Raw genomic sequence first — 21,383 nt, 5'->3', positions numbered from 1 at the left:
GTCACGTGACAAAAGTACGAAAGATTAAAATTCTAAGACCCATAATTATGAGTCGTGTCCAAATCATTTCTGTTTCCTGTGCTTAGCAGACAGCCCTGTGGATGACAGATGACAAGGAACAGCTCACAAATGGGGTGTGAGGATTTTCTTTTTTCTGCGACTACCTGTGTGCTGCCCTTGCAATGCATTCTCTGGTGCAAAGCTAGACAGCCAGTTAACACTCAAAAGTCCTTCAATAAGCACACAAGACTTGGCTTTTCTTGTATTTTACTAAAGTTGTTTCCTCTTTTATTTTTTGTTGTTTTTTTTGTAAAACTGAAACATTACAGACATAAGAACATAAATCAGTACCTAAACATTAACATATTGATATAGAAGGTATGTATACATAACTACGCAAATACACATTTCCTACCAAAGCATAAAGCATGCACTGTAGCCTACTGTATGAAAAGCACAGCTCAACTGCCATAACAGCTAAAAGTCACAAAGGAAATGATTATTATTGTTATTGCTGTAACTGCTAGCTAGCAGAGCACGTTTGAGCAGAACAATAGAACAGTTTCTAACGTAACATGCATTAAAAGTGCAAGTGTTTGATAATGATTTACACATAACTTACAGACAAATAACCTCTAAGGCAGAAGCATAGGAAATACAATCCACAGCAACATGAATCCAGTTCATCTGTTTCCAACTTACTGGCTGCTGGTAGATTCATATTTACCTACAGACATTAGAGTGGTATCAATCTTATAACTCTCTGCAAGACGGCAACTAAGCATACTTCACAAAATGACAAACTATTCCTTGTGCAATAATTATATTGTCTTAATCTCGAATGACTTCACTATATCTATGGTGAAAATCTGTACTCTAAGTGAATTTACAGTAGCCTCAACATCTATTCTTCAGCAGGTTGTTTAGGCATAAATGGGGCGAGGCAGTCTCATGTGTAAAATGATTTAGGTGGCAGTCAGTGTGAAAGTGTAAAAGCATGACGCAATGTAGGCTATACAGGAGAGGATGCTCAGGCTCCTCTCATGCACCTAATAGCTGCTGAGTGACTTAAAGGGAGGCGCTAATACGAGGGATTTGTCACATGATGGATGGGAGCTGATGTGTTAAGAGACCTATGAGGGCCCTGGTCGTAAATCTTGGTTCATGCATGAAACCACAAACATATTTGCATCTCTCATTTCACCACATGAAATTAGCTGTAAAATGTGATGGACCAGGCCAGAGCCCATTCCACGGATCACTAGAGGAGGGATAGCCATTTTCAACCCAATTTCTGCAATTTAACTTGAGCACTGGCTAGGACTCTGAAGTGGAGTGGTAATATTGAAGCATTACTCACTTGGAAATGCACGTCACATCAGTTTGACACTGTCTTGGTGTGCATGTACAGAAACATGATAAGTAAATAATATATCTGCACTGTCTGTGAAGAGAGTGAGAGTGTGCAGGCTCTGTCAGTAAATACAGGTAGTAGTCATATATGTACGGTTTGTCTATTTGATGTGTATTTAGCAATCAAATTGTGGTGCAGGGGTTGTTCCACGTCAATGTTAATGTATCCATTTTCATATGAACCCGGACATGAAGATTTCATTTGTCATGTCTTTGTGCATTTACAAATTGCTTCAACATGATTAGTATGTTTTTAATTCAAATTTGTTTACTTTACTTACTTCAGTTGCCCCCTGCGATGGACTGGCGACCTGTCCAGGGTGTACCTGTACACAGGATAAGCGGTTGACGATGGATGGATGGATGGATGGACTTCAGTTGCCCTCCACAGGAAGGTCATTCTGAAACCATTCAAGTTAAATGAACTTAGTTGACAGAAAATATTCTTGCTGATTTCACTTTGATTACTGACGTCAGCTTTCAGGGTCACAGCAACAGCAACAGCATAGTTTGCATTGTCCTCAGTATTCACTGGGAATGATCTCAAACAGTCTCAGAGAGAAGAGTTTGGGATGTTTAACCTGCACACCTCAGAGAAGAGTATATTCAAAATTTTTACGGATGGAAAAGTATGCTTTGGGAAGTTCTCATTTTCACAAGGAAATTTTTGTACCTCCAGTTTGCAAACAAATGAAGCAAAGAAACCTTGAAAGTGATAACAAGACTCTATTTCCAAATGAGGGTTTATGATTATAGCAGACATGTGTTTGGCTACTGAAATTCAATTGCTAATAGTATAAAAGGATTACATTCCATATTTTACATCACAGTGTACCTTTTAGACATACTGTATCTCTCCCAAACCGTCAGTTCGGAGAAGTAATTCCCATTCTGTTTCCTTTCCATCATGTTGAAAGTGGCATATGTTCAGCTGCCTCTGTGTTGGAAGTTGTTTCACAGATGCTCTAACGAGGCTGTGGTATTTGATGGCTGTGTCAGTTAGCAGCAGAGCTGACAGGGAATGGGCAAGATTAGGAATCTGAAATTAAAAGGTAAATCTACAGGAAACTAAAAAAGAACAAAATATTATTAGTATATATTATCATGTCCCTCTTAAGCATCCACTTTTTGAGGTAACAGTTAGCTCACCCAGTGGCTGAACATACTGTATATATCCTGAGCCTGGGATTCACGTTAAGATAAATGTCCAATTTCAAATATTATCACTGCAAATGTAATTGGCACAGTTTGTGCACACTGAAAGCTGCATGGTCAAATGATTCCTTTTGGGGCATTAATGCAAAGGAGACATAATCGCATATACAGTAGCCCTTTGTAGTTACTCTACATCTCACGATAAAGACACTCCATGAACACATTTCTATTCCTCACTTTACAGTTCTCTCATTAATTTATGCTCCAACCTACAGTTTTCCCATTCTGGTGCCTTTTCAATCACTTATCTCTGTATGTGTGTTGAGGTTTTGTTTTAAATAGCATGCCAAAATAACACGGCGTGTTCATTTGTCTTTACTACAGGCAAACGTGGTAAAATGCCTCACTAAATAAACACCTGGCCAGTAAACTGTTGGATAATTAATGTTATGCCTGCTTGCATCTTTCATGCTGTTGTTTTAGTCTATAGATGTTAATTACTTTGGCCTCCATAAGGATCTACTTCACAGTAGTGTGGTGCTTTGGGCATCTGAGGGGCAGATTTGAGAAACTACGCAATTATGTTGAGCTAGTTTTAAAGTTTCACAAGCCCTCACTGTAGTTGTTTATTAACTGAGGGTAGAAGTGCATGGTGTGCTGCACATATTATAAAGCTCTTTAAGGATAATTTGTGATTTTGGGTTGAATAACTAAAACTTACTTGACAAGTTTGTTCTTTTTTGTTATCTTATTGTTGGTGTTCTCCAAGTTTAATTCAAGAGTTAACTGACTTAGCATAGCATAATGAAAAGTGAAATGCTTTCTATAATTGGAAAGTTTGTCCGGTATGTCCCTTATCACAGCAACCCCTCTGGTACAGGACAGACCAGAATCATCACACAGCATAACAAGCATTGTTAATTATACTTTTGGTTTGTGGATAATTAGATATATATAGACAGACTATCAATTAATTATAAAGATTAATTAAACTCTACTGACAATTTTCCACAACATCTTTTCACTGGTTCAGCAGACTTTTGGAATCTCCAGATTTTAAACCTGCACTGTGAAACTTGTGTTTCCCCTTTTGGCAGTGAGAGTAATTACACAAACACTGCCAACACGTGATTATGATGTAATCATAATCATGCCTACAGGTGAGCCTGACCCCGGGATTGAAATTTCCAAAGTTCCAAGAAAAAAATTCATTATTTAGGTACAGTAAATGTAATAACTAGTCTATTCCAAATATTTAAATAGTACCAACCTGTCCAAGATGCGACATTCAGGTCCTCCCTCAGTCCCTTCTCTTCTCTCTAGTTATTTGTGTTTGTCCTCACCGTTAACTGCTTTCTTTTTTGACTGTAATTCATCTTCTGAGAGTTTCTTATCTGAAGCATCAGAAGCATTTTCTTGGGAGGCTTCTTAGGTTTTTCCTACATAACTCCCCCACCCAGCTCTGGCAAACCACCAAACCAATAATTGCTGGTTGACATAAAACGCATCATTCTGCTGCGACAGGTAATGTCGCCACAGACACCAGATTTGAAAGCTAGGGTATGAATACAGAGAGATTTACCTGGCTGTGATAGGCTCATTTAGCATGGACTTGCTGACCCTGTTAAAAGCAGTTTCTCCATACTGGGGACACACTGACCGCCATCTACTGCAGGTAATCCACTGACTGTGTATAAATCAGACTGTATTTCATACAGCCGCATAAAATTATAGGTGTACTTGCTGCCCTCTAGTGGCCTAGGACATACACATCACACCAATAATGAACACTATCAAATAGTAGGCTAGATAAAAACAACTACAGTACACACTTCACAGAAGAGTTGTTATAAAACATGTGTATTAAATGAAATGAAAAGTCCTCTCTTACATTTCTACAAACAACATTATTTTATGCTAAAGCTGTATTAATAAATGTTTTATGTTTACAATGCTTTTTCAGTTTGGCCTAACTTGACTCTAACCTTGTCTCCTGCAGCAAAAACTCATTGTATCAAAAAATGTCTGACAAACTCACTGACCATCAACTCCCTGCAAAAAAAGATAACGACTATATTGAAAACAGTAGAACATCTAGATTGAGAACAAAACAGCTAAAAGGAAAGTGAATATGGGAGTTAAATTTTCCAGTCTAACTGTCTTCTGCTATAGTCAATTGGGTTTTGCATATTAGGCTACCAATTACAATAGGTGCATCTGAGATAACTGCAGCGGACTTTCGCCGACTTGATGTGAGCTGCAGGAGCGGATATGACAACAGCGACGTCAAGTCGGACACATTCTACCTGCGCAGTGCTTGAAGTGAGCCAGAACGCCCCGGTACGCAATACCGGCACCTCGACATTTTACTCTATGGCGTACCGGGACTTCTCCCAAGCTGCCGGTGTTATGCCGAGTTCTGCCTGCCTGCCGAGAATTGCATGCATCTCCAAAAGCTGGCTACTGCTTTTAAACGCTATAATATTCTTTGTGGGGTTGATAAATGATCAAAGTATATATTTTATGAACGTTTAGAGTCTTTAATATTTTAATACACTTAGTAGAAGTAGCTAGCCTACCATTCCTTGACATTCAGCCTAGCCTATATGTGGCGATAACGCCGTTTGATAAATGAGCACAGCAAAGTGTCTGAAAAGTACCTAAAGAAGTGGATGCATAATTCGGCAGATCAAATTTTGAAGGCTACCTGTCGACATTTTCATCCACCTCTTATCTCAGCATAAATGACCGTTATCACCCGCGAGGTGCATGCAATTCTCGGCAGGCAGGCAGAATGCGGCACAACACCTGTCCTCTCCTCTGCCCTCTGCATATCAGGTTATCTGGGCGCCACGTAACGCTCACCTGTTCCCGTTCTCGCCTGCCTGCTAAACTCTGTCGGCAGAGACGAGGGAGAACCTCGGGTGCCTTTCAAGCAGCCGTGTGCTGAATGTAGCTCGTCAATGTCACTTGTGTGAACCGACCAATCACAGCCTGGATGGGGCGGGACATTTAAATATGTTGACAGATGGGCGTCATTTACACTGGGGATGCTGGGGACAGGTCAGAGTCTGAATGTCTCTTTTTGAAAGCTTTTGTTAAAAATATTCTGAAAAACAACTTGCAACAACAAATGTTAAATAACAAATGAAACAATACACAATAAGAAAACATGCAATGCAATTGAAATATACAGTCCCTTACAAAAGTATTGGAACAGTAAGGCAAATTCCTTTGTTTTTGTTGTTCACTGAGGACATTTGGGTTTAAGATCAAAAGATGAGTATGAGACAAGAGTTCAGAATTTCAGCTTTTATTTCCTGGTATTCACATCTAGATGTGTTAAACATTTTTTTAGACCACAGCATTCTTAGGTGAGCAAAAGTAATGGAACAACTATCCATCGTCAACCGCTTATCCGGCATACAGGGTCTGGAGCCAATCCCAGCTTACATCAGGCAAAAGGCAGGGTACACCCTGGACACATAACTACTCACCCCTAGGGACAATTTTAGAGACAACTTAGCCTGCATGTCTTTGGATGGTGGGAGGAAGCTGGAGCACCCAGAGAGAACCCACACATGGGGAGAACATTCAAAGTTCACACAAGAGCAACTGGGGTTTGAAGCCACAACCTTCTTGCTGGGAGGCAACAGTGCCAACCACTACACCACCCTGGGAAAAAGTAAATAACATTTAATATTTGGTGGCATAACCCTTGCTTGCAATAACTGCCTCAAGCCTGCGACCCATCGACATCACCAACTGTTCATTTGTGATGCTATTCCAGGCTTTTACCACAACTTATTTCAGTTCTTGTTTGTTTTGGGATGTTTCTTCCTTCAGTCTCCTCTTAAGGAGGTGAAATGTAGCTCTGTTGGGTTAAGGTCAGATGATTGACTTGGCCAGTCTAAAACTTTCCACTTTTTCCCCTGATGAAGTCCTTTGTTTTGTTGGCAGTGTGCTTTGGGTCATTGACCTGCTGCATGAGAAACTTCCTCCCGACAAAATGTTTCTGTCCACTTCCGAATTCATTCTGCTGCTACCATCATCAGTTATATCATCAGTAAATAATGAGCCTGTTCCAGAAGCAGCCATGCACGCCCAAGCCATGAGATTACCTCCACCATGCTTCGGATCATAAGCAGTTTCTTTCTTTCTCCACACTTTGGCCTTTCCATCACTTTGGTAGAGATTAATCTTGGTCTCATAAATCAATAAGATTGTGTTCCAGAACTTTTGCGGCTCATCTCTGTGCTTCTTTGCAAATTTCAATCTGGCCTTCTGATTCTTCCTGCTGATGAGTGGTTTGCATTTTGTGGTGTGGCCTCTGTATTTCTGCTCTCTGAGTCTTCTTCGAACAGTGGATTGTCTGGAGGTCTGGAGGAAGAGAGGAGAGGCACAGAATCCATGTTGCTTGAAGTCCAGTGGAAAGTTTCCACAGTCAGTGATGGTTTGGGGTGCCATGTCATCTGCTGGTGTTGGTCCACTGTGTTTTCTGAGGTCCAAGGTCAACGCAGCCGTCTACCAGAAAGTTTTAGAGCACTTCATGCTTCCTGCTGCTGACCAACTTTATGGAGATGCAGATTTCATTTTCTAACAGGACTTGGCACCTGCACACAGTGCCAAAGCTACCAGTACCTGGTTTAAGGACCATGGTATCCCTGTTCTTAATTGGCCAGCAAACTCGCCTGACCTTAACCCTATAGAAAATCTATGGGGTATTGTGAAGAGGAAGATGCGATACGCCAGACCCAACAATGCAGAAGAGCTGAAGGCCACTATCAGAGCAACTTGGGCTCTCATAACACCTGAGCAGTGCCACAGACTGATCGACTCCATGCCACGCTGCATTGCTGCAGTAATTCAGGCAAAAGGAGCCCCAACTAAGTATTGAGTGCTGTACATGCTCATACTTTTCATGTTCAGTCTTTTCAGTTGGCCAACATTTCTAAAAATCCTTTTTTTGTATTGGTCTTAAGTAATATTCAAATTTTTGGAGATACTGAATTTGAAATATATCAGTCTCTGTGTAATGAATGAATATAATATCCAAGTTTCACTTTTTGAATGGAATTACTGAAATAAATCAACTTTTTGATTATATTCTAATTATATGACCAGCACCTGTATATAAATAAAGACAATTATATCTCTCCAGAATGCAGGAAATTAAGTGTTCAGTTCTCAAAATATTCTAGGGGACACCCAGACCCCCATTTATATATTTCAGCATTGAATATTTCATCAAAATAGTGTTAAAATATCATCTTGTCTTGTTCTCATGAACCCAATATTGTAAATCGTGCATGTGAGCTAAGTGTATTGTCACACCCCTAATTCGAATCCCTATGTCCCCACCACTTTTCAACACAAACTGACATCCTTGATTTGTATTAAAGTACAAACACACCCCAAAAAGCTATAGTGTGTTAAATATTAATGTATTATAATAAAATGTTTTATTAAATACATGTAACTTCGTAAATAACTATCTCTGGCATTAAAATTCATACAGATTTTTCATTATACGGTAGTGAAGTTGGTATTAAATTTCATCCTAGGTATTGGTATTAAAAAAGGTCTTAAAAAGTCTTAAATTTAACCTTGAGAATCCTGGGGGTACCCTGCATCAACTAATATTTTCCTTGGCCGACCTGTTCGACGTCTGTTGCTCAGTACACCAGTAGTTTCTCTTTCTTTTTCAGGACATTCCAAATTGTTGTGCTTGTTATGCCCAATGTTTGTCCAATGGCTCTGGTTGATTTTCCTTCTTTTCTCAGCTTGACAATGGCTTGCTTTTCTCCCATAGACAGCTCTCTGGTCTTCATGTTGGTTTATCCTCTTTAACAGGAAATGCAGTCTTTATAGGTTTGAACCAAGGATGAAAACTTAGACTAGTCATGCAGAGCTTAAACCCAACTGGCACCTATTTTTTCCCAAGCACTGACCTGCATCAGGGGCGAGTTCAGCGCCGACAAAACGTAGCAAAAACGTTTTTGAACTTGCAATGTCACAAGCATACAAAACTCTGCTGACGGTTTGAGATCTAGCGTTCTTGCTGGTATTGCGCAATACCCCAAGCACAGAGACGGCCTGCAAATACTGTGACCACAACTATACTGTACACTAACAGTGTAATGTCTAATATAATATTAATAATAATAAAGTAAAGACAGTCCCCCTCCGCACCATTTGTTTGTTTTTTTCTGAAGTTTTACAAGACCAGGGGCGAGTTCAAACTCAAAATGTTTTGTATCCCCTGGTACTGCAGCTATATAATATTGGGTCGACATGCATATAAATCAATAAGTTTAGGCACACACTAGGTGATGGTTGTGGTAAGGGTAATTGGTTTTCGGGGGGACTGTCAAGAGTAACACAGCTAGCTGGCTGGCTAGCAGTATCAAAGTAAACAATGGGTCCTAGAAATGCAGTTCCGGTCCTAGGATTGCGGCCCTGAAACTGCAGACTCCGGTACTGTAGCTACATACTGCTGGGATATCTTTGCTGTCAGCTTCACACAAGTTACCAACCGATGCATCCTTGGTATAATGGGCGTGTCAAGAACAGTTCCGGGAATTTTAACCATTCTTGCCAAAATGGAGAAAGGTCCAGCTGCAGCCTGCAGACAAACGTGACGGAAGTTGACAGAAGTTGAACGTCCGTATATGGTTTGTCCCAGAAGCCACCGCGCACAAAACGTGATGACGTTTATCTCGGCCGCACGGCCCACGCATAAAAAATAAATAAATAAAAAGAGTTGTTAACTAAGATAAGTGACAACAAGGTCACCCCCCCCCCCGCTCCCCTATCCAAGCGAGTTGTATAGCTAAGATGTCCTCTGTGAGGAAATTATATTTACTTAATTACTCAATAAAACAAATGTTTTTATGAATATTATTGTTACTTGTTCATTAATAAATAGCCACATCAAGAAATTAAGTGCAGTATACAGTATTTTACAACTTAGGAGGGTTGGCTCATCTGGACGTAACAAACATACAACTAACATACCAAAGAAAATGGCATCACATCTCAGAAACTGTCACATCTAGTGCATCAAGTATGGCCACTGACAGATAACAGGAAAATGTAAGCCTCACTGTTTCTGCACCACAGTCCATTATAAATCACATAATACATGAGGTTTAAAAAGGCAGTGGCTGGCGAGGATCAAGGTTCCTCACTTTGTTTAATTAGATAAGCAATCTGCAAATTTTACCAAAATGTTTTTTTTTATTTTCTAAAATAAAAACAGAAACACGAAGTAGTACTGACAGCTGTAATTTCAGCTTTTAGTAAAACGGTTTAGTAAAAACATCTTTAAATGGCCAATTAGCATGTGAAAGTACAAATTACACATGTGTACAGAGTGGCGAAGCAATATCAAACACGTTTTTTAATGCAAATTCGGAGAGTATTCATTACTGGTCACTTGATAGGCACACGGTCATATTATGTGTGACTTAGCAGTAAAATAAATACATATTTTCTACCAAAGCAGCATTCAACAGAAGTTTAGCTGCTGATCTGAGCTTCCCTGCTGTTACCGTTTTATTGCCAATAATATTCAGCCATTTGTCTCTGGAAGGTAATGGCACATTTCTGTCCATGTAGCATGACCATAACAGAGCGCTGCAGATTTACTACATTAAATTACAATCCAGCAACATTTTTTTTTTCCACCAGGGCAGTAAAAGTTTAGCTGGCTGATCTGAGCTTAGATGCTGGAAGCTAAGTTTTATTGCCAAAAGTGATCAGCTGATTGTCTCAGGAACATAACCAACAAAACCAAAACAGAGTCACTACATGAAATTAATCCAACTACATATTTTACACAACAAGCCAAAGCACAGCGCTGGAGAACATGAAATTAATCCAACTACATGTTTTTTCTACTAGAGCAGTAAATGTTTAGCTGGCTGATGCCTCCATGTCTAAGCTAATGTTAGTTTTATTGCCAATTACTGATCAGCTAATTGTCTCACTAAGTTTTTTTAACCCAACATTTGGGTGAGGTATTTAACCCTGGAGTTTTGTGTTTTCCATCTGAGAAAATCCACAGATTATATCCATGATTTCTGCTGTCTGCATCTGTCCCGACTCCTCGTTTCATGGTATAAAAATCCAAAGGCTGTCAGCACTTGTACTAAATAACACGTGTGCTTGTTCATTTGTCCAAATTTTACCTCTCTTCTTACTTCTAATAAACCAGAGGACTACTCACAGACTGTATATTAGTATTATTTCCTCTTCTACGGACGCATTTATTGTGGTGACGGTGTCTACACTGCCAGAATTATACAAGGAGAAGAAGAACGCCGTGATGACGAAACGCGCTCTATAGCGCTGTTTGTCTGTTGTCAGTTATCGTAGAAACATGGCAACAAGATACTGCAACCTCCACAGAAGGGGATGCCCGCCGTTATGTAGATATAAATGGCTCATTCTAAGGTAATAAAAACATAAGGGTTCATTATGTAAGGTCTTTACACACCACTGAAAACATAGCATATTACTCTTACCCTAACTACACAGGGGGTGTGCCTAAAGGTACTGATTGTATGCACGTCGACCAATTAACCCTATCTGCTAGGATGCCGTAAGGCTGATGTGCGCTGCTGTAGGGTTAACTCCATTGTGTTGGAGCTTCTCAACTCTGAAAAGTTTGAACACATTTTCAATTTGCCATCGATTTTTAAAACTGCTGATATTCGAAATCTACACAGTTGATTTATCGCCAAAAAAATAAATAAATAAATAAATTCTCAGAAGTGTATTTGAAGTTCTGTTGTTGGCTTCTAAAGAATAAAACTGTTTGCATTAGGATCTATAGTGTAAGTGAGTCAAGATTATTGTCATCACGTTTTGTGCGTGAGTCTTCTGGGACAAACCGTATTTGGAAGTTCAACTTCTGTCAGGCCTGCGGGCTGCAGCTGGATATACTTGCCAAAATGCAAACTTGTGGATTGGGACAGTACTTGGGCCACAAATGATGACGTTTCACAAGAACACAAGTACAGACCATAGACAGTATATTAATGGACAAAGCCACCCTGCTGATTTGAATAAAAAGCAGTGAAGCCAGCTTTGGACCAATAAAAATACTACTACAGGGCTACTTCCTGTTGGCACCAGCATCCACTGCACGTTAGTAATGTTTTGACACAATACACACACACACACACACACACACACACACAAAAGTAAGAGGTGTCAACTATTGGGTTTTGCGCTTTTATTTTGAAGGTCCGTAATCAGCTTCGCCTCTGGATGACATCACATGCAGGACGTTACGTCCTCTAAACGGTCGCAGTTTGGTTAAGTTTAAGCACCAAAACGACTTGGTTAGGTTTAGGAAGAGGGTTAAAATAAATACGTCAGTGCAGAGCGGTTTGTCTGAGGGGGCGTGTCGTGTTCATAGACAGTATATTACTGGACGAAGCAAAATCGAGAGCTCCTTGCCATTCAGATCCTCTCCACGTTAAATCATTAAAGTCATATTCAAGCCATCTCTCTTGCTGGCTGTTACGAACCTCAGATAGAAGCCCCGGGGGAGGAGTGTTATTAATGTATTAACCGTTCCAGAGCAGAAGAAAACGAGGAAACAGGAGTACATTTGCAAAGCAAAGGGTATTTACTTACAAGATTAACAAAAAGTGTCTCTTAACGCTCAATACAGAAACAGAAAACAACTCACAAAAGGCAAGCGAGCAACAAGGGTCCTTTTCAAAGGTAACTAAGGTATCGGTTAAACACAACGCAAAAGTAGTGATTGCAAACTAGCACACAAGCACACAGTGAAAACAAAAACAGTAAATAAAACTCAGAAAAGATTCAATCTCTGGCTCCAGAAAGACTTATAAACCTGAAGGGATCTCTAGGCTAACATATGCTGCACTTGCCTTACATGTTGATGCGTCCTTTTGTAACTTCTTGCCCCCCCCCTTTCCTAATGTAAAGTTTTATTTCGCATTGCCTATGCGATTTCGGAGCTGGCTCATATAGGAGGCGGTTTACTAAGTGACCAGTCAATCACTCACAATCACTGTAGCCGACATAATGTTGAGGGAGTAAAAGAAGTTGCTTCTAGCTGAAGGCAGCAGTGATGATGTCTGCAGCAGGGGTGGGTACATCTAATGTAGGACTACTCTTAATTTCACTACATTTTTCATTCATACCTTTATAACTTAACCAGTCTGTAATCTGCATTTTGCTTCATTAACCGAAATGAGCTGTCATCCAGGCTGTGTGCGCGCAGTTACGCAGTAAAGCGCTGGTCGGCGCTTGTCACAATCACAGAGCTGGGCAGATGCAAACATTTAGAAAATCTGGCAAACACCTTTTCAGTTTAAGGCTTTATGTTCTACTAATACAACTGAAATCTAGTGAGCGCACACCATAGCACTGGTGGCCTGTTGGAAAGCACCCTACGTCGCTCTTTCACAAGCCAGCAAGTGAAACACTTTCACTTTCCTTTAACAGCGCATTAAAGGCTCTTTAGTCTCTGCAGAGCAAATGAAGACTACACACTGTAACATCTATGTCAGACGATCACTGCATTGATTGAGATATATTCAAAGTGTCCTGTTGTTGAACAGAGCATCGCTTTAGACATTAGCCTCTTTATTTTCTTTAATACACATTGGTTACTATTTAATGTCCATAAACAGAATGTCGCAGGTGAAACTAATCTTTCACTCAGCAGCTACCAGCTGTTATTTATTTTTCAGATGCACAGAAAGTGAGAGAGAGAGAGAATATGGTGGATAAAATAGTTCTGTTTGGTTTTAGCATAACACAAAGCTTCTGTATGTAGGTTTACCTGCTTCAACAACGAGCTGCTCTCCTGTTACTGCCACAATAATTCTTTGCATTGTGCAGATTATTTAGATGCTTCAGGAATAATCCGATTGTATTGGCAGCCTGTGCTACAGCAAAACAAGTGGTTTGGTTGGCTACATATCCATAATAAAAGGCACAGGTAACAAAAGTTGGCTGGGCAGCAAAAGTGATATTTTAAAGTGATCTTATAAACACGGAAAAGGAAAATAATTGTAGAAATAGCTAAATTACAGATAATCAGTTTCTTCGCTGCATTTGCAGGAATATTTTAATGGGCTACTTAAAAAAACAAACTCATCAAGTTGCCTAGTCTAATGCAATAGACAGTCCATTTTTACTCTGATAGCCTTTCTTGACCTTTCCTCATGTGGACACATAGGGGCTGTGATCCTGCACAACAAAACATGCAAGAATTAAATCCCCACACTACCATCGGCAGTAGTGGTGCAACGGGTTGCAGAATCCGTGGTATGGATCCCTTCCACACTGTACAGGTGGACCACGGATTGATTGCAAAGTTTATTATGATTTATCCTGTTTGACCTCTCAAAATATCCTTTATTCTGGAAATGTCAGAGAACCCAGTTAGATTCTGAATGTGCAGAACTTTGAACATGAGCAGAAAACCTGCTGAAACACAGGAGCTATTAAAGTCCAGGAGTTTATAACTGAATTAAAATGATTTAATTTATTATTGATGACGTAAAACGGTGCCACGTGCACATTTAAAGAGGTTACCTCAATCAGTCAGCCCTGTGTGTGTGTTGATTCAGCAGTGATTATATTAAAAGTTGATCTACAGGAGAAACATATCTGAAAGCCACCCAGAATGCCTGAGAGATGCTCTGCATTATATTCTGTTACAGTTTTAGATTTTAAATTGCTTTATTATAACTTTATTAAATCAGAAAAACTATTTTTCCAAGAGCGTCCTGGCCAAGGCAAAGTAGTACAATTGCACATTTAAGATGGGAATAAATAATCAGTTACAAGGTCATAAAATATCAAAATGTTCTTAAATTTTGTGCGTCCCTTTACATAAATAATTTCCAGAATAAATTGATGCAGAAAAGGTAGAAATCGGTGCAGAAAAACACCAGAATGCAGGAAATTAAATGTTCAACACTCACAATTTTCTGGGGGACTACCCCCAGACCGCCATGTTCATATGGTCGCAGTTTTGTTCTTATATTATTATTAGACAAATGACATTACAAATTAGCAACATCAAAATGAGACAGTTAATAGTGTTGTTCTGAGTTTTGTTGTGCCATATAAGTAGGGGATGTTTACTGTTGCTTTACTGCTTTACAGACTTAACTTTGGGATGGGGGTCAATTCTTATGTGAAGATATGAAGTTTTATGGACTGGGCTTAGCCCCCAATGTTTCAAGATCCTAAAAACGCCCCTGGTTCGGCGTATTTTAATATTCATAGTAATACAATATAGTATAGATAATATAGAACAGTATTACCAGTAATAGAATACGATATAAAGTGACCAGACATCTGAGATCAAAACTGGGAACATAATACCCGAAAAGGGAAAAAATGGGGATATTTCCAGTTTGACTATCATTTTTTTTTCTATTTTAAATTAATATTATTAGCCTACTTTTATTCAGTTTTTTTCTGTATTTATCCAGGGACAGGTAACCAAAAACGGGGACTGTCCCTGAAGCCGAGGACGTCTGGTCACCCTATGTGATGTAGGCTATGATAGGTATTTTGCAAATTCAATTCAAATGGCTTTATTAGTATGACATATTGTATGACACAAAGCATATTAACACAAAGTATACAATCATACTAAACATAAATAATTCTCAATTATAAACTCTCTCCAATGGATTAATTTATATGCAAGCCCTGCACTCCAGCTTTAAAATAAAGCTTATCTACAGTATATCAATGAAGCCTTAAATATATGCAGTTTGTATGAATATTTAACCAGAATAAGTTGTATTATGATTTTATTGAGAACAATCTTTTGCAAGGGGAAGAGTTGTTGGATTATGTCATTATGAAGGATTGCACTGATTTGTATTTTTGTGTACCTTTTTACTGTAGTTCAAGTGAAATTGGTAATCAATAAAAAATAAAGTAATTGTTATTTTAAACATTGTGTGTCTTGTCCTTTGTCAAGGTCTTTTAGTCCACAATAGTGCATCAAAGATAGAGCATTACAAAGCAATTGCTTAATACATTTACAAATACCACAAGCGCAGAAGAAAACAAGGAATTTAGTTTTCAGAAGTTATGTTTCCTGAGTACATGAGATATAAATTCACACTGATGTGGTTTAAAAAATTGTTCAACCAATTCTATGTGAAGATCCCGCAGGGCCCAACAATCCCACATGTGTCATGTAAATGGCATTAAATGTATCCAGAATGTTATACACCTGAATAGATAGTACATCTATATCATGTAATGATACTTTTATAAAAAAAACAACATCTGTCTGATTTTAACATTTCACTAAATAGCCTGACAGAAACAAAATTGAAATTACTGTAGGACTAAAGGTTGTTATTAACTGAGCTGCTTAAAAGGAAAGTTACCAGTTAACAATAGGGTTCCAAAGAGATCACTCTTTCAGCTTTCTCCCAACAGAGCTTGGCCTGGTGTACTAAAATCATCTTAGGCTAAGTTGATTTTAGCTCTCACATTACAACGGGACTAAGATTATCTTAGTCTTAAAATTCTTTTGGAAAACAGGCCCTGAAATGACCCTGTACATTCAACATACTGGTTAACATCTTATTTTGAATCAATGTTAAAACAAAAACTTTGCTTAAGGCTTTGTACATTTATTATCAATATCGGTGCATTTTTATGTGACCCATGACTTGCTCCCAGTACAGTCCTGTCCTAAATGACTCAGTCAGCCAGATGTTTTGCATGGCAAATTAATAGGGGTTTCGATTCATTGTTGTTGTGTACAATCAGGCTCGGGGTGACGTTGAGCCGTTATAAAAATCACTTACAAAATCATTTACTATATAATACTAGAGAAGCCAGAGTAAATACTAATTTAGATAGTCCACATTGGTTATTAAGTTAGTTAGCCTAAACACTTAATTAAACAACTATTTGAATTTTGATCATCTGCACACCAGAATATTTCAGGGTTTCAGAGGAGGCCAGAGGAAGCTTACCAATTCTCAGTTGCAATACAAAAAATGTCTGGCTGCTGGATTAACACACTCACTGAATGTGTCTATATCAAGACTGACACCTCATTCAAATATGACTGCTGGTGTCAAGGCAAAAATCAACCTGCAGTTCCCCAACAGTGACATGAAACTGTCTTCCAAGTACACACCCCCACACACTAAAACCCATGAAAGAGGACCGTTTTGCAGAGCTTCTTTCTCGTGCTCCCTTTCTGCAGTTCAAGAGAGGTGAGTTTGGCAATGTGGTGCAGCCTTATCCTGACAAACACAGACACAACCAACGACAACAAGTCAGAATGATGGTTGTCGCTGCCAAATTGTGTCTCCTCAATGTGTTCCCCAAGCAGAAAAACATCCTCCGTTCCAATCTCCTCCCGGACGATGTGTATGACTGTCGACACCTTAGGAGCTTGCACTGTTGAAGCGCGGCGCATCACCCTCTCTGCAGTTCTCAGCACCTTATAATAATAATACTACATTATATTTATATAGCGCTTTACACAGTGCTCAAAGACACTTTACACAACAGAGAAAATAAGAACAAAGCAACCTTAATATACGAAGATTAAAATAAAAACAAACCTTCACTGTGCCTTGTGATGGAATCACTCGGCTGCCGTTGTTTTTCAGGGCTAGAAGGTGGTAGCTCTTGTCAAATGAAGCTTGCACAGCACACATCACAGGGCAGCTTTCGTAGAATCTGCCGGACTACAAATTACATTTTTTACAAGAAGCTATTTAACGTGTTTGCATCAGTAATTTCCCAAAAAAATCGGACAACATTAAGCCTACCTTTGTAATGTATGTGGATGTGGGAGGGGAAAATGTCGAGTCTCTCTGAGGTATTTGTACGCCTTTGGACCATGTAGATGGAGCGTGAGCACAAACTCTCTGTAATCCTTTGTATACTTATGGCCCTGTTTTGCCATGAGGTCTATCTGAAGATCTGAAATGTTATGATTTAAAATGAATAAGTCCCCTTCAGATCATAACAAAGGAGTTTAATAAAAGAGAGTAAGAATAACATGTACATGAATTTCAAAGTGCTAATTTGGTCTTACCAGAGTAGAATTCAAGCTTCTCGTTGAGCTCTTCATTAATGAGGTTCTTTTCCCTCAAATCCCCCAAAAGACTCTTCACTGTGGTCTTTGCCCTCTTTTCTCTGGCCATGGCATTCTTCTTCTCTCGCTCCAGACTTTACACTCTTGCCAAGGCTTCATTGAGTCTGGTCCTAAGAGCGGTAGGAGAAGCAGGCAAGGCATAGGCATGATCCTAGTAGAAAGAGGGATGAACATGGTTTGAGTAATGTTTCACTTTACAAACATCACTTTGACACCACTAGTTTATGGCCCATATTCTTTCTTATAGTCATCACCTGTCAAACCCACTGCCAGCACGTGTGTGTGTGTGTGTGTGTGTGTGTGTGTGTGCGTGCGCGCGCACCAGGAATGCATATTCAACGTTTCTTCAATTGTGTGTTATGTTTATTTATTTTGAGTGTGTTTAATATGACTTGCAGCAAACAAGTGAGATTTTAATATGTCCCGGAACATTATGATGTAATGTTTAAAGTAGAAATATTCACATCATTAGGCTGAGGTTGTGGATGTGAGGTTGCCATTTCTTGGGAATCCTGAGAGGCCACAGCCAGGGTTTCTTCAGCTCTTCTGGAGGCAGACGTAGCCATGCCCTTTTCCAACTAAAATGAAGAACCATAATACATAATACTAATTTTATATACAGGTGCTGGTCATATAATTAGAATATCATCAAAAAGTTGATTTATTTCAGTAATTCCATTCAAAAAGTGAAACTTGTATAATGTATACATTCATTCCACACACTGATATATTTCAAGTGTTCATTCCTTTTAATGTTGATGATTATAACTGACAACTAATGAAAACCCCCAAATCAGTATCTCAGAATATTAGAATATTGTGAAAAGGTTCAATATTGAAGACACCTGGTGCCACACTCTAATCAGCTAATTAACTCAAAACACCTGCAAAGGCCTTTAAATGGTCATCATGGGGAAGACTGCTGACTTGACAGCTGTTCAAAAGACGACCACTGACACCTTGCACAAGGAGGGCAAGACACAAAAGGTCATTGCTAAAGAGGCTGGCTGTTCACAGAGCTCTGTGTCCAAGCACATTAATAGAGAGGTGAAGGGAAGGAAAAGATGTGGTAGAAAGAAGTGTACAAGCAATAGGGATAACCGCACCCTGGAGAGGATTGTGAAACAAAACCCATTAAAAAAAGTGTGGGGGAGATTCACAAAGAGTGGACTGCAGCTGGAGTCAGTGCTTCAAGAACCACCACGCACAGACGTATGCAAGACATGGGTTTCAGCTGTCGCATTCCTTGTGTCAAGCCACTCTTAAACAAGACACAGCGTCAGAATCGTATCGCCTGGGCTAAAGACAAAAAGGACTGGACTGTTGCTGAGTGGTCCAAAGTTATGTTCTCTGATGAAAGTACATTTTGCATTTCCTTTGGAAATCAAGGTTCCAGAGTCTGAAGGAAGAGAGGAGAGGCCCAGAATCCATGTTGCTTGAAGTCCAGTGGAAAGTTTCCACAGTCAGTGATGGTTTGTGGTGCCATGTCATCTACAGGTGTTGGTCCACTGTGTTTTCTGAGGTCCAAGGTCAACGCAGCCGTCTACCAGAAGGTTTTAGAGCACTTCATGCTTCCTGCTGCTGACCAACTTTATGGAGATGCAGATTTCATTTTCTAACAGGACTTGGCACCTGCACACAGTGCCAAAGCTACCAGTACCTGGTTTAAGGACCATGGTATCCCTGTTCTTAATTGGCCAGCAAACTCGCCTGACCTTATCCCTATAGAAAATCTATGGGGTATTGTGAAGAGGAAGATGCGATACGCCAGAGCCAACAATGCAGAAGAGCTGAAGGCCACTATCAGAGCAACCTGGGCTCTCATAACACCTGAGCAGTGCCACAGATTGATCGACTCCATGCCACGCCGCATTGCTGCAGTAATTCAGGCAAAAGGAGCCCCAACTAAGTATTGAGGGCTGTACATGCTCATACTTTTCATGTTCAGTCTTTTCAGTTGGCCAACATTTCTAAAAATCCTTTTTTTGTATTGGTCTTAAGTAATATTCTAATTTTCTGAGATACTGAATTTGGGATTTTCATTAGTTGTCAGTTTTAATCATCACAATTAAATGAAAAACATTTGAGCTCTCTCTCTCTCTCGAATATTTACATTTATGAATGTTAATAGCCTTATGATGATACACCTACTCTTTGGAGGTGAACCGGGAAGCTGAAGACGGATGGAATAACACCATCACGGAGTCGGACAATCTGACCCGTCCTATCAAAATCACCCTGCTTAAAATGTTGAGAGCAAAGAACTGATGAAACACTTGCAGTGAATCCTTCTCTCCTCAAAGCCACTTCCCACTTCTTCCTCACATCTTTGTCCTTGGGAAACCTTCAAAATGAAAACTGAAGGTTTGGGAGAGTCTACACAAAAACATTTCACAAAGGAGGTCAAGCTTATTTTCTTCCTTCACATTTCTTTGAACCTTTCTTCAACAAAACTCCTATTTTGATGCATATCTGTTGATAACGAACCAAAGTTGCTAAACTTGTGAATATGCTTGTTTGCAAACCATTCTACATTGAGATGTTCTGTTGCCTTTATTTTAAGTAAGTGGGTGGGTATGAGACATGAGAGGTATCTTACTTTTGTTAGGGTGAATTACATGTGAATAACACACAGTGTTGGGCAAGCTACTTGTAAATTGTAGTGAGCTATCAGTTACTCTGCCATGAATAAAGCTTCACTACATAAAAGCTACCACCCAGTCAAATGTAACGTTAGCAAGCTAAGTAACGCAAACACAGCAGTAGGCTAGTTCACTACATAGAAAGATACTTAAGTAGCGCTAATTTCACATGAAATTAAAGTGTAGCTTGTGTGGCCAAGCTCCTTGATAAATAAAGTAGTTAAGCTACTGAAAAGTTACTTGATTCAGGAAATAGTGAAGCTACCACAATACTAAGTTAGTAGCTAGGCTACAAGTCACGTTAGTGACTGCCCAACACTGACAGTACGGTCTGTGCCACTTGTGTAAAATTTGTTGGCCAATGTTATACCAGTAATATATATATTTTTTCTACAGTAGCATTCTTGTGTCAGTTGTAAACTAAGTCAGTGTGAACACCGGCCGGTGCAGTAAACATAGCCTAGCTAACGTTAGCTGGCTACGATTTCAATAACTGTTACAGTAATATCAAAGATCCTTGCTCCTTCTCGACTCTCTGGTAATATTCTATTCACAAAATACAACCTATAGTACGGTAATGTTAAATCTTACTTGTGAAAAGTAATCCCTCGAGCCCTGCTTGCGATGGTCCGCCGATTTGAGCATGAGTGTGCTGCACAGTGCTCTGGCATCCTGATTTCTTCAGTTGCGCAACGAGTATGACCGGTTCAAGATGGCGGCCGCATTTCTTATAGAGCGTCTACCTCTAGACATGCCTATGGGCTTAGCCCCTTGGTCGTGTTCTGGGTTCTGCTCATAGACTGTATATAAAAAGGTTTTGCAGCATTTCCTGGATCTGTGTCACATGGGTTTCGTGTTTGTCTCTCCCCTCTGACAAGGGGTGGGGTCTGGGTCTAAGATTGAATCTTTTTTGTTTTTCAATAATGTCTTTATTGCAATTCATCAATTCAAATTATGACGTTTTCCTTAGCGTCATAGTAATCCGAAATATAATTTATTTCGTTAGTCACCTTTTTTTTTTCACA

At 39.5% G+C, this 21,383-nt stretch overlaps 1 protein-coding gene and 1 long non-coding RNA gene across 2 annotated transcripts; both read right to left on the bottom strand.

Moving 5' to 3' along the window:
- Positions 1-279: 279 nt before the first annotated feature.
- On the bottom strand, positions 280-4,879 carry LOC119883322. The gene is made up of 4 exons (XR_005440619.1): positions 3,839-4,879; positions 2,249-2,424; positions 1,695-1,814; positions 280-727 (listed from the first exon to the last, which is right to left on the bottom strand). It is a non-coding gene; the product is annotated as an uncharacterized LOC119883322 (long non-coding RNA).
- Positions 4,880-15,151: 10,272 nt separating this feature from the next.
- On the bottom strand, positions 15,152-21,203 carry si:ch73-130a3.4 (uncharacterized protein LOC664763 homolog). The gene is given in 7 exon segments (XM_038692435.1): positions 15,152-17,053; positions 17,178-17,303; positions 17,388-17,541; positions 17,657-17,867; positions 18,181-18,294; positions 19,868-20,060; positions 20,950-21,203. Coding segments are annotated over 6 exon segments (783 nt in total). The 5' UTR covers positions 21,030-21,203; the 3' UTR covers positions 15,152-17,053; positions 17,178-17,272.
- Positions 21,204-21,383: the final 180 nt, after the last annotated feature.

Source organism: Micropterus salmoides, unplaced genomic scaffold (assembly GCF_014851395.1).
Source record: "Micropterus salmoides isolate LMB-PRFRI ecotype aquatic unplaced genomic scaffold, ASM1485139v1 Ms_hic_scaffold_3, whole genome shotgun sequence".
NCBI classification, from domain to species: Eukaryota; Metazoa; Chordata; class Actinopteri; order Centrarchiformes; family Centrarchidae; genus Micropterus; species Micropterus salmoides.
This window is presented reverse-complemented; position numbering and strand designations above follow the sequence as displayed.